We start from the raw sequence: 14541 nt of genomic DNA on the forward strand, positions 1-14541 counted from the left end.
TGAATCTTCGATCTTCAAAATGAATATTCTTTAATACATGGAAGATAGTGTATTTGAAGGGACACAAACTTCTAACCGATTGCTGTTTATACAGCCAGCAGTATGACTCGATGTTTAGCAGGTTACCGAGAGGTTACCAGGTTCGATCCCGTGCTAATCTTAAATAATGTTGGTCAGACTTGGATATTTATGCTCCAAGTCGATTGTTTCGTATCAGAGTTTATCTGATTTCATTGTTGAAACGGTTCCTCCATGAAATTGTCAAAAATCATCCTACCCGCTGTCACAAATATCTGAATTTGATTTATGTACAATGTGTAAAAATTTTGTACAATTTACAAGTCTAAATCCATAGATATCTATGGATTAATTAATTAATTAATTAATTGTCTAGGAAGGCGCATTGGGGTTTACCTGTTAGGCCTTCCTGGTATATATTTATCTATGTAAAATAAAATAAAATATGTAGTACGTATGTTGCACCTACATACATATGTACGTTGAGATTTTTTAAGATATTCCGAAAAGAATGATAGATAACAATTTGATTCTAAAAAAAAACAGGCTATGAATAGGCTTATAGGCATAGAAGTAGAATGCATAGAATGGTCATTGCTAACAAAAGTATCGTCTAAAAGCGAGCCATCGGAGAGAGAGACGGCTGAGAGAAACGGCGAAATAACTTAGAGACGAGAAGAGAGAAACAACTGAGCAAACCAGTGGCGTAGCGAAGGGGGGGGGGTCCGGGGGGTCTGGACCCCCCCCCTTGGCGGAGCGCAGTCGGCGGCAAAATATCCCACTCCTGTTGCAATTGATCGGTTGATTGCATCATACACTTCAGTTAGCAGTTAGCTTTACTTTATGTTTATATGTTGTGATTTTATATTAATTAAATATAAATTATCTTGCCTTTTTTCCTGTCAAAACCCCCCCTTGACAAAATCCTGGCTACGCCACTGGAGCAAACAGCTGACAAACTCTGCCGCGCAGAGTTTTTGTGTCAAAATTTTTGGAGGCTGAGAGCGATTCTGTGCATTCTACTTCTATGCTTATAGGCAAATACGACGGTTTTTTTTGTTTTGTAAACCCAAGCGGCGACCGTCTCCATAAAACAAAAAGGTATTTGATAATAATTTTTACTATTTTCAATACTAAAATCTAATTTAAGTACAGAAGCGTTATTTAATAAAGCATTTTCTTTTGATGTTCAGTTTTTATAAAATATTTTTGATAAAGAAAATTTGTCAATAGTGCCTTACTAAGTAATGGTCGAGTAAAAGTGTGTTAAAGTTGATGTTCGCGAGCTGTCATTTATTTGAGGTTAGAGTAATTGCGTTGTCGTTCCGAATACCAGCCGTGTAAAGATAAATCTAGGAACATGTTGGTTCCCAAATTCAAATTGGATCAAACAGATCAAACGGTGACAGTTAAAATCCATTCCCCATATTCAAATATTGAAGATGCTGAGGTGTACGTGGAGAAGAACGAGTTCATATTTTCCTCCACCCCTTACCACCTTCGCCTCAATTTGCCCGGAGATATTGTAGAAAACGACGTGTCAGTCGGCAAATATGACTGCGACAGTGGCTACTACACATTCACATTCGACAAAGTGAACGAGGGAGAATTTTTCAAAGACCTAGACATGGTTACGAGTTTGTTGGCCCCAAAAGAAATGACAGATGTCACACGTGATCTGATAGAGATAATCAATAGTGGACCCGAAGAATCGGGTATTGTCGAATCGGTCGAGCCTTCTCGCTTGCCCAATGCAGACATCTCTTTTACGAATCATCAATTTGCGTATGGTTTTGCAAATAAGACGAGTGGAAGTTTTAGAAATTTGAGCGGCGAATTCCCAAATATATTTGAACTGAAAACACCTGAAGAGATATCGTTCGGAGACCGCAAGAAGTTAATGCAAGAATATGAAAATACAAAATTCTCATCGGATCACTATTTGGCAGACTATTTTGACGAGGAATTGATAAGCCCGATACTTGCTTACAAAGCATCATGGGAAGATATTGATTCTTCAAATGAAATCAAATTTACAGACGATGAGTTGGAAATTTTGAAAGACTTGCCTAATAAAGAATATTTATTAACTAAAGAAGAATTTGACAATGTGACATATAGTTTAGTTGATATTATATATGCTTACTGCTTCGAAAAGAGGGTTACCTGCAATGAAAATACTATTGAATCTAGTTGGACTATTAACAGAATATCCGGCACGCTTAGCTGGTTTGCAGTGTTTTCTAGTATAACCGAAACATTAATTTCATGCTACAGAAGATCATTAATATATCCGATTTATCGTAATTTTAAACTATCAACTAAAGTTTGTAATGATGTTGAAACTATATTCAAACTTGGCCGTAAATATATTGTAAAATGTCTCATTGAAATTTATCAGTTATTCAATTTGAGCCAAGACGCTCGATATATTCTCAATCAATTGTATATGAAAGACTTCTTAATTTTTTCCCAAAAATGTAGCGAAGATGCGTACAAAACTATATATGAAGATATCTCTACAATGACTATATCAAAATCGTCGTTGAATCTCGATTTGGAAGAGTATGAAGATGCGGGGAAAATGGTACAAGTAGAAGAAGCTCAAATTCTCGAGAATACAATTGCTTTGAAAGTGGCTTCAATGAAACTTGTAGACGATATATCTAAATCTGAAATTAATAAAAATACCGGCTCTGAAGCAGATTCTGACGATTATAGTAATTCTTCATCCGTTTCCACATCTAGCAGCTCTTCCAGTACTTCAAGTGAATTGGATTCTGATGATGAAAGTGATTAAGTCAGCTCAATAATATTCGTTTTAATCTATGTAATATAATCTACTTGTATATTTTTATTCCAAATATATGTATTGAAATGTGATGAATAAATGTTTAATGTCGTGTAATTATGTTTTTGTTTTGACACCTTATTAACAATATTTAATACATGTTTGTGGAAATGAATTATTTGGGTAGCAGACGACATGTTCTTAATTGATATTATTGGTTGTATTGATCAAAAGAAGATCAAATTTGATAACTGTAAAAATAAAATAGATTTTTTTATATGTGGAAAAAGGTATTGTGGGAAAACTCGATACTGTGCCCTCGTTACACAAAACCACAAAGTGCTCGAAGCACCTTTTACTCATTTTATTTGTGGAAATAAACATTGTACGTACATATTTCTTTACAATATCAAAGCATCATACTGATCAGTTGTATATTATGAATGGAGTAAGATTACTTGCAACATTTTTTCATCTAACATTTAAATACTAAGGTGATCTTTGAATAATAGGTTTATCTTTATATTCGTAAGCTTAATATGTACATACAAATGTCTAATCAAAAAATCATCTATTCATATAGTGTACTCTCGATTATCCAGGTTAATGCTGGGGAGTACGGACATGGATAATTAAAAAAACAGATAATCCGGACTATCAATTTTTGATATAGAAATAACATCCGCATTACTCATACATTGAAAATTGGTATCATTTGAATCAAACCACTCGATGTTTTCCTGATTAACATAATCAAAGCAATTCAAATTTTCTATTAATCTATATATTTTATTGCCTCAATCTCTTCGATACAATCCGATAAATCTATTTCCATATTAGGAATAATTTTTCAACATCATCGAACCAGTGTTATTGGTTTTACTTTCGACCATGATTTTGCTATTCTGTATAAAGCATTCAATAAACTCATTTTTTTTTCCAGAAATTTATAAAGTCATCATCTTCCTCGGCAAGACTTGAGAATTTGGCACAGTAAAGCCGTTACATTGATGATATTACACTTTGGTCCATCAATTGAATTGATTTTGTGACATTAGCATTAGAATTGGATTTGTAACATTAGGCATAAGATCGTCGTTTCATTTTTAATTCACATGTTACAGATTCATTCGGATGAGAAGCAGCATCATCCATTAACAATATTGTTTTCTGTGGCAAGCCTTTACTTTTTAAAAACCATCTATTGAACCAATCATCGAATATCTCTGTATCCACCCACGTTTCTTTTTGGTTATAATCAACTGGAAGATTTTTTATTTCAGTCTCCTTAATGATCCAGGCTTTTTGTTTTTCCGATTTCTAAAAGTTTAATTTTATTAGTTCCTGATGCATTTCCGCAACGCATGATTGTGATGCTCTCTTTAAATGATTTATGGGTATTTGTGAGTAGACTTTTCATTTGAAGATGCAAGCGTTTTCGTTGAAATTAAAAAAATATATACATATGTACATATATTTCAAGAACGGATAATTCACACCCGGATAATCGAGAGTACCCTGTATACATACATATATAAAGTAAAAAGGTCTCTCATCAAAAGGTGCAAAAATCTACTGATCTAGCTGAAGGCCTTTTAGATTTATGAAGGATAATCTTTGACATGTCTCTAAACTTTTGGATCTATCCTTCCTATCTATTTGTTAAAAAGGATAGATCCAATAATAAGTTGAATTTTGATTCTTTTTGCTCAAACAAAGTAGTGGAAGGTATGAAGGAATGTCGAAGTGTAATATTGCGAGTTTGCGTAAATATATCAGACAGGTTTATAATAAGAACAATTAACCTATTTGGTTGTAAAAAACTAATACAAACCTGGTAATAAAAAGAGAATAAAACAAACGAACAAGACAATATTAAGGGCAATAACTTGTGAAGAGTCTCGGTGTTTACAACAAAATGTCTATACCCTTCAGGTATAAACACAGATTACCTAAACACAATCTGCTTTAGGTCATCGACTTAAGAGAGTTTTTAATTAATATTATGTATTAGATGTATTATGAGCATTTATAAGGATTGTAAATAGGTTTTTGAGCTCTTTTTCCTATTACGCTGTACATATTAACATTATAATAATATAATACTATGATTACTAACCAAATTAAATTAAATTGTAAAATAGAAAATGATCAGTAGATCAGTAGCTATTAAAATAGATATAAGATGTATTGTGAACATAATTTCGTTATAATAAAAAGCATTTAAAAATCAAAATCAAAAAGGGCAATATTTCAGAAGATCTAAAAATAATATTGTATAGGTTTTTTACATCTATGAAAACGTCATTTGAGTTTATGAAACGTAAGTGTAATCTTTTAAAAATATTCTATGAGCTTTTTATTGGTATGTATACGCATTTTAAACTCTATATAATAAAAACAGTGCAACAGAAGTTGTAAGCACGTATAATAAATTATAGTTTATTCATTGTAATATGAATCATTAGAGTAATAATTGACAAATGCCGTGGTTGACTGAGTGAATTCCGATTTCTCTGGAAAACCGATCTGAATACATGATTTTCTTGACAGAAACCAGATCCGTAGGACGAAAATCAATCTCGCCGTGCAAATTGGATGTGCGTGAGATGTGATTTCACTATACAACTGTTATAGCAAAACGAACGATTTTCAATGTCACTATATAAGGGAACACTTAAAATCAGATCGCATTATTTACTGCTTGTCGTTCAGTGAGAGACGTGCGCCGCTTCGACGAACATATCAATTTCATCTGATCGATTCGTTTTGTGATACTGATCTACATATAACAACAGTGGAACATTAATTGTGTGAGAAAAATTTGCTTTGAACAAACAAATCAGAAACAGTCTAAAATTACAAATTTTAAGCATTCTTTTATTTAAAATAGTTATAATAAAGAGCCAAAATTACTACATCTATCACATTTCAGATTTTTGACAATGTTCATCTTAAAAGATTCTTGCCACAGAGTCAACATCTCCAGTTCAATATTGTTCTTCTTGTTGGCTATGACGTGCATTCTATGTGAAGCTTACCAGGACGATTATTTGAATGATGTTCGTGCTTCTTGTTACAAAACTCAGGACACTTACTCCTGTTTTAAGTTTCGTTCTCTGAGATATATCGCCACCGTAGTAGGAGATGACACCTGGACGGCGAAAAACTATACAGAAGATGATTCCTTCACGAATCGGCCTATAAAATTGGTTCGCATGAAGGAATACGCCAAATGGGGTGCGAAACCCGAAACGAATACATTTTTCGAAGAGACCAGGCAGCTGCAGGAGGACTCCGAGCTTGAGAAGTTCGTCAAATTTGGAAAGAGGCAGATTGAATTGTTCCTGAAGAGTTACGGACTCAGCGTGGGTTTACCTGATGGTGCTGTTGCCATTCCTCAAGAGTATGTGCCTTCTACTAATGGTGAGTACAGTTTATTTTTATCTTAAAGTTAAATTTGTCAAACATAGTCTTTTGAGTAAATTTTGTGCTCCCTTTAAAGTACCTACACATTCTTACTTTTTTTCATAATGAGTTTCTAGATTTTGTAATAGAACATACTATTCTCCTTCCTTTTCTACATATGTACATATATATTAGTTTACATACATTTATTTTAACTTTTTTCTTAATCCAGGAAACTCATCGTCAATTACACTAAGCAACAAAAAAAAAAATACCAGAGCGGAGACTAGCCAATCTTTACTAAGTTTGACCCACTGAATTCGAATATGATATTGATTTTTGTTGGTGGGTGATAGTTTACGAGATATGAGCGTTTAAAAAAATCCGTGATTTTTACAGTTTTTTAGCTTTTGCGGTCTTTAACTCAAAATTTAGGATTGTTACGCTCAAAGTGAGTATTGGAATCAATAGTCAGATATTTTTCCTATTAATTTTTATATTTCATTGCTTTAAAATACTTCTAATTAATTGTCTAGCGAATTTTAAAAGTCAAAAATATATTTTTTTTATGGATTTTTTTTACTTGCACAAACGCTTCTGTTATACGCATACGGGAAATATAACAATTAATAAGAAAAATATCTGACTATTGATTCCAATACTCACTTTGGGCGTAACAATCCTAAATTTTGAGTTAAAGACCGCAAAAGCCAAAAAACTGTAAAAATCGCGGATTTTTTTAAACGCTCATATCTCGTAAACGATCACCCACCAACAAAAATCAATATCATATTCGAATTCAGTAGGTCAAACTTAGTAAAGATTGGTTAGTCTCCGCTCTGGTAACTCAAAAACATGATTTTTTGTTGCTTAGTGTTATTTAAGTAATGTCTTTACTTTAATTTTGTACTATTCTGTTAATAATCCAAAATTTCTTCTTTTTATTATACGTTTACTTCTTAGTTGCTTCAGTTTATAATTATTGAGGAGTTATAATCAATTTTAATTTGAATTTTATTCATTTTTGATTGGGATTTTATATTCAGGAAATTAAACCATTTTAAGCGATTTTCCCAATTGAAAATTGTTTCATGATTTTTCTAACGATTTTTTATCTAAAGGAAATGGTCTTCTCTGAAGTTTTAAAAGATCATCTTATAACCGTATTAAAATAGATAAAAAAAAATAGTTGCCTTAATTCTTTGAAATATTTACAACATAATAAGAGATAAGAAATATAAAAAAGTCGTCTTAATTGTAATAGTAAGTGAAACGTAAAGGAGGTTTGTAAAAATTACCGAAAATCTCAGTACGAGCACTAAAAACGGCTTTCACCGCAATTAATTTCATTTTCATTAATGCTATGTAAATGATTTTAGTGTGATATATTAATGCGGAAAGTGAATGTAAATCTGAATACGACAATACAGCGAAATGTAGACCAAATTTGATAAATATGATTTTAAATTATAATGAACACCATTCAAGACGACGACAATCCCACATACTTCGCAAGAATGCAAGTAATTGATAGCGCGAATATTATATCAAATAGAAGCGCTTCTCTCGAATACCAGTTGTCTTTTAAAGTTTTCCGTTTGATCTAGATGCGGTTTTGTCGTCCAACAGTGTCAAGTTGTATAAATGTTTATTTCCTGAATGGAAACCGCAATCACATAGTACAAGAAAATATCCACAACCGATATTAGCTTCGATTTGGAAGATGAACGAATTGATTTCTAGCCTATTTTTCGTACGCTTAATGGTGCGTGTGACACGCAATCAAAAAAACAAACTACTGCAATGGACTGCAAAAAAGCAAATATAAAAATTGCGGTTGAATACTTTCAATCCATCGTCGTTTCGTATTATTATTCAATTATCAGTCAACATGATAATTTCATATATAAAATACATAATTTCTAACAATATTCAGAAATGTAAGAAAATATATCATACATACATTGATTTTTTTTTCCAAATAAATATATATGTATCATTGTTGATTTGCTTGTATTTTTAAGATGTAAATAGTTCTTTTATTGTTGATTAATGTATGTCGCGCACACGCACGGATTTCGGGGATAAAAAAAATGGCTAACAATTTTGCTCTAGAAATTTTCACCTGATGATAGGTCTAATTGTAAAAAGACGATAGAAGGTTTTGAGCACGACTTATTTTCGACCTAATATAAAATTAATTACAATTAAGAAATAAAAGGCATAGCATCACGAAACATTAGGCTTTCTAACCACATATTTTATTCAATTAAAAAATGTATATGTGTACATGTACTCATACTAACTTATCTTAAATTGAATAAAAAAATTTGATTGTTTGCAGCCACAATCCAATTATATACATATTTCAATGTTCGACTTTAATTATTTTTCAATTTTCGATTCGAATAATGATCGAGTACTTGATTTTTTTCATTGAATTCTTATATAATATTTATAATAGGAATGTCTTCTCATTTTTCTGCTACCCAAAAAATCAAAATTTGGGTGTTAGCCATGCGATCACAGGTCATACAGGTTTTTCATTCCAAATTTTTTCATTTCAAATTAAACCTTTTTCATTTGACATTGAAAAGGGGTCTATTTGAAATGTAAAAGGTTTAATTTGAAATTAAAAAGGGTCAATTTCAATTGAATAAGGGTCAACTTTAAATGAAAAAGGGTCAACTTCAAATGAAAAACCTATATCTTTCTCCAATTTTGTAACGTGATTTTCGGGGTTTAATTCTGGAACACCACTTCTTTCATTTTGGAGTTGATCTGTAAGACTCTTTCAAATATATTTTTTAGCTTAAAAATATTTACATCCTATCATATGTATGTATAAAATTGAACTCATTGGTAAATATAAAACAATATTCATAGCTTAATTTAATATAATTCTATTTACAGATGTTGGTCGATCGTCCGAACTAGACCCAGAAGCCAGGGGCAAGAAAAAAAAGTTGGCAATTCTGCTGCCTTTACTATCGCTGTTTTCACTATTCAAAGTAAAACTGTTATTAGTTCCCATACTTCTAACTGTGTTGTTTGTTAAAAAACTACTGATTCTGGCTGCATTGTTCCTGCCAACGATTTTATCAACTTTGAAAGTTTGCAAAGTACCCCAAGCTCCAGCCCACAATCAATGGAGTGCTGGCGAAGTGGCCTCAGACTATGCCAGTTATGGTGGATATGCAGGCTATGGTGTTGCTAATGGGGCACACTCCAAAGATTGGGGTGCAAGTAGGGCTTATGGAGCCTATAAAGAATTGTACAATAACAAACAAGAAAATTATAAGACTGTGAATGATGTTTCATCATCATATGGTGTGCCTTCAAATCCAAATATACCGTATCCCAATAGTGGGGCAGCACGCATGTAGACTAATTAAATGTGTAGATCTAAACAAGTATTATTAATTATTTATTATAAAATTCAAGTACAATATAAATTATATACATAGCAATGCTAATCAATTTTATTATTAGCTAATTAAGTTTGAATTAATGTAAACTGGTGATGTTCCGAGAGATATTTTGTGATATTGAACGGTCTTTGTTGGTCTCGCAAATAGAGAGTTGATGTATTGATTTGTGTTCAATTAGCATTTATTTACAATATGTTAGGAAATTCTACTTCAATTTGATGTTGAAAATATGTATGTATTTTGAATATAAATAAAATATTTTGTTTTGTTATAATTGATTATTAAAAACAAAAAGATTTTACATGACAACAGAAATATAATTTGAGATGGTTTTATAGTTAAGCTAACTATAATGTTCGACACGAAAAATGGTTCAGAGACGAGATATGACTTTTCTTATAGATCTATGCCCAGTAAATACGAATCTGGTAATAAAACATGTTGATTGGCTCGAGATTCGGAGATATATGTTATTTTCAAAATCTCGCGATTTTTCTATGTATATCTTGGTGTTGTTCGGTCGATGTCTCAAAATTTGTCAATTTTCTGTTCAAAATGGTTATTGTAATCTATAGTCGGGTATTTTATCATTCATTTGTTGTACTTTTCAGCTTTCAAATCTCTCTGAGTAGTCATCCAGTTCAAATCAAAAGTCAAAAGTACGTATTTTCACTTGGGATTTTTTACCACTGTTAATACTATTTTATATTGAGTATTTTCTATTGAAACATGTTTATTGGGATAGTGTTCTGGTCACACGAGCCAATCAACATTTTTATTACCAGATTCGTGTTCAGTGGGATCTATAAGGAATGTCATATCTCGTCTCTGAACCAAAAAAAAAGTCGTCATTTGTCGAATAGTGCTATCAATGTAGAAAATATGCATTAACAAATTGTAATTTTCACCGTTTTAAATTATTTATTATTTATATAAGTCATATATTTGATTCGCGGATTGATTAAAAATCTATTCAAATAGGTGCATATAAAATGTATTTACATAATACATATATCATCATCAATATGAAATATAAGTTAATACATTTAACATATGTATATAATAAAATCACTGACTCCACTAAAAAAGCTATATTCTCAAATACAGCCAGCCACCATCCACTGCTGGATGAAGGCCTCTCCAACACACTTCATCTCATCTCTGTTTTGCGCAAATCTCATCCATCTCACCCCACACATTTTCCTAATTTCATCTACCCATCTTCCTTGCGGTCTTCCTTTAACCTTTTGTATTCTCTCGGGTACCATTCTAGCACTTCTTTTGTCCACCTCTCGTCCAATCTTTAAGCTACGTGGGCGTTGCCCGCCCATTGTCATTTTAATCTCTTTACTCTATCCACTATGTCCCTTGTCATTCTTAAAAACGCACGTATTCCGCTTTTTTTTTTTCTTCGTTATACCTAGCGTTCCATTTTTCTTTGAGTGCATTGGACTTTGTGTAGCATCTTGACATATATACATATACATATAGTATTTTAAATTTAAATACATATGACAAATATAACACTAAATATTATTTTCAATAATCTTGAATACATATTCATATATTTTTATGAGGTAGATTTAATATAAAGACTTCACAAAAAAAAAAAAAAAAAAAATAAAGTTATTACATATCTAAACAGCATACTAAAATTTCTAATAAATCTATTCACTATTATGCAAAGCTATATTTTAGCACACTGGCTTAGGTGTGATCAATCAATTATGCATATTTTATTTATTTAAGAATATTTGGCAGAGGCGGCATAGCCAATGGACCCACCCATGCCAATTACATAAGTCTTTAAAACTTAGCATTAGCACAGATTTTAAAAACGGCATGGATTGATCGTTTAGTATAAACTATCATTATCATATTTAATGAGTTGGGAATACGCACTCGTCTATGTGATGGCTTAACTGTTGTTTTTGACAACAAATAAGGTCGGCCTAGTAACTCACTAATGTTAGCAATTTAAATATTTAAGTACGCACTATATTTGTGTCACTTGAATTTTAACAATCCTAACGTGTAATTTTTATATCATTATTCAAATCAATCATTGTATCGCCCCACGTTCAGAGAAAATGCATAAATAGTACTGAATTTATAAATTTCATTTTAGTTTTTAAATTTTTTTAAGGAAGTCAGTTGTCATTTGAAAGTGCTGATCAAAATTCGAGAGTTCAATTTAGTGTCAATTGATAGTGTTTTTTGGTATTTTACTCATGAATTTCGATTTCAATGTAAGTTCATTCATATATATATTTTTTTACCAGAAGCCAATTTTATTGTATAACATATGTAATTGAGATAAAAAAAAATGTTGTGGTCATATTGCACTATTAAGCGGTTAGATAATTCGATAACAACTGAAGGTACACGATTAACTTGCACGCTGTCATTACAACGGATTTGCTGCGACAGCTTATGCCAGAGGTTTCGAATCATTTGTATTTTTACTTATTGAGGTTTATATTTATAAAAACAATTTCCGGAATTTGAGAATATAGCATTTTTAGTTACCTTATTTTGGAAGGGTTATAACTTTACCCTTTCTAACTGTTAGTTAGAACCTTTTCAAAGTAAGGTAACGAAATGTTAAAAGTATTATCTTCTATTTTATATTACTATAATTTAAATTTGATTTTATAAGCTTGCACAAGTATTAAAAAGTAATTATTTTTTATATGTTGTTGTACAATATAAATGAAATTCAATTTTTTTTTGACGAAATCCTATAAAACCTTGGAGAAAATCACTCTACCACCAAACCAATATTTCTATCTAATATATAATTTCGAAAGAGACTTTTTGGCGCACCGACATCTCAGCGCAAACCAACTTAGCGCCGACCTTTCGGCGCAGACAACTCAGCGCAACGACAATTTACATAAAAAGTCTCTTTGAAATAAAATAAAATAAATCTACATAAAAAGTCTCTTTCGAAATTGGTGGCACGACAAATCAGCGCAAACCAACTTAGCGCCGACCTTTCAGCGCAGACAACTCAGCGCAACGACAATTTACATAAAAAGTCTCTTTAAAATAAAATAAAATAAATCTACCTTTTTAGCGCAGACAACTCAGCGGATGACAATTCAGCGCATGGACTATTCAGCGCAAAATCAATTTTTTCAATAAGTTTCAAATGCGTTTTCAAAAATAATTACTGTATTGAAATTGTCGGTCATATCTACATGAAAATTTCATAAATGCGAATAAATTTATTTGATACTCTTTGTGCCTTGAAATATTACGCAAGCAGGGTTTCTCAACTAAGGCAGCAAAACTTTTTTTTAAGCAGGGTTTCTAAACCGGGCACAAAGGCACAAAGAGTGTCAAATAAATTTATTCACATTTATGAAATTAATTGCTGAGTTGTCTCGCTGAGTTGGTTTGCGCTGATTTGTCGTGCCACCAATTTCGAAAGAGACTTTTTATGTATGTAACTATGTAAGGTTTGGATGGTAAAATCAAGAAAAAAGCCCTATAATATATATATATATATATATATATATATATATATATATATATATATATATATATATATATATATTTATATATATATATATATAAATATATATATATATATATATATATATATATATATATATATATATATATATATATATATATATATATATATATATATATATATATATATATATATATATATATATATATATATTTAGTGCCATCTACTGAAAATTAATTTTTCTATTGGTGTTTTATATTGTTTATGAAGGCAGGTAGGTAGTTTTTACTTATAATATACCCTATGAAATTTTCATCGGGTCTATCACTGGTAATCTTAATGTGAAGAAAACTAAAGAGATTCATGGTTTCGATTTGGATTAAATGCAGTAGTGTAAGCAAAATTTGATTAAAATTATTTATAGATATAATATAATATATGTATACATTTTTAAGTGTTTAAATGGTAATGTCTCCAGGCGGAGTGGGCTTGGCTACCGCAAAGCCGCCTCTAGGGCCCACCTAGGTGTTAAGTTGGGTCTTTCAGATTCCCACGCCCAACTCCACTCCACGTAGGTATGTGTGTGCTTAAATTATGGAGGGGTTCTATTGAAGTTGAAGTTTTTTGTGTCTAACAAGGATGCGAGAGCAATAATTATTCATGTGACCCAGAACTGTCCCTACGTAAGATAGGTATAGACATTTAACTAGAACTCACGAAAAAAAAAACTTTTTGACGTTAATTTTGCCTTGGTTTAATATAAAATAGGAATTATAAAAAAAAACATAATAATGCCAAATTAGATTCCTGTATTTGAATTTTTTTATCGTGGCTAAAAGTAGTAAAGTAAAACACCTAAATAAAGCACACGCCTGTAAAGAGATTTTTTCCATAAAAAAATTCAATTCAATTTTTCAATAATTGCATCTGTGCACATCGAAAGGTTACTCGTCATCCGATGTGCCATCTATCATTCGAGAAGACGAGAATTGCGTTTAAAGCTGCCATCCAGTTTATCTGTCTGGTGATTGTCGAGCGCTTGCACCAAACCCGTATGTACATACATACATATATACAGGTATTTTCTTGATTCGTTATATTCGTACATTTTATTGGCAGTGTTTTGACTGTGACGAACATATGTCGAATCGAAACAACTATTATACTACGGCGAGCGTTATCGCAGCAAACACACAGAATAGCGCTATTATATATATGTATGATGACTAAAATTACCATTGAAAATATTTTTATTTATTTATTTATTTTGTTTGGAAAATTAACAGTTTATTAAATTACATAAATTGATAAAAAAACATAATTATTTTAAGAAAAACCATTAAGAATTATCGCATATATGTAGGTATTAATTCAATTATATTTGATTTATGTATTCAAACAAAACAATAGAT

At 31.3% G+C, this 14541-nt stretch overlaps 2 protein-coding genes across 2 annotated transcripts; both read left to right on the forward strand.

Moving 5' to 3' along the window:
- Positions 1 to 1263: 1263 nt before the first annotated feature.
- Positions 1264 to 2923, forward strand: LOC143911882 (protein SHQ1 homolog). Its single transcript, XM_077430970.1, has one exon. It carries the CDS (start codon positions 1379 to 1381, stop codon positions 2816 to 2818), a length of 1440 nt encoding a protein of 479 aa, XP_077287096.1. The 5' UTR covers positions 1264 to 1378; the 3' UTR covers positions 2819 to 2923.
- A 2831-nt stretch (positions 2924 to 5754) lies between these two features.
- Positions 5755 to 9603, forward strand: Osi1 (Osiris 1). Its single transcript, XM_077431565.1, has 2 exons — positions 5755 to 6235; positions 9131 to 9603. Exons 1-2 carry the CDS (start codon positions 5755 to 5757, stop codon positions 9601 to 9603), a joined length of 954 nt encoding a protein of 317 aa, XP_077287691.1.
- The last annotated feature ends 4938 nt before the right edge of the window (positions 9604 to 14541 follow it).

This window comes from Arctopsyche grandis, chromosome 5 (genome assembly GCF_051622035.1).
Source record: "Arctopsyche grandis isolate Sample6627 chromosome 5, ASM5162203v2, whole genome shotgun sequence".
NCBI lineage: Eukaryota > Metazoa > Arthropoda > Insecta > Trichoptera > Hydropsychidae > Arctopsyche > Arctopsyche grandis.

What these genes read in the sequence shown, in the direction of transcription:
- LOC143911882 (XM_077430970.1), top strand. Translation starts at nt 1,379, where the DNA reads ATGTTGGTTCCCAAATTCAAATTGGATCAAACAGATCAAACGGTGACA.
- Osi1 (XM_077431565.1), top strand. Translation starts at nt 5,755, where the DNA reads ATGTTCATCTTAAAAGATTCTTGCCACAGAGTCAACATCTCCAGTTCA. An exon ending in GTATGTGCCTTCTACTAATG is followed by an intron (nt 6,236 to 9,130) that starts GTGAGTACAGTT and finishes TTCTATTTACAG; the next exon opens with ATGTTGGTCGATCGTCCGAA.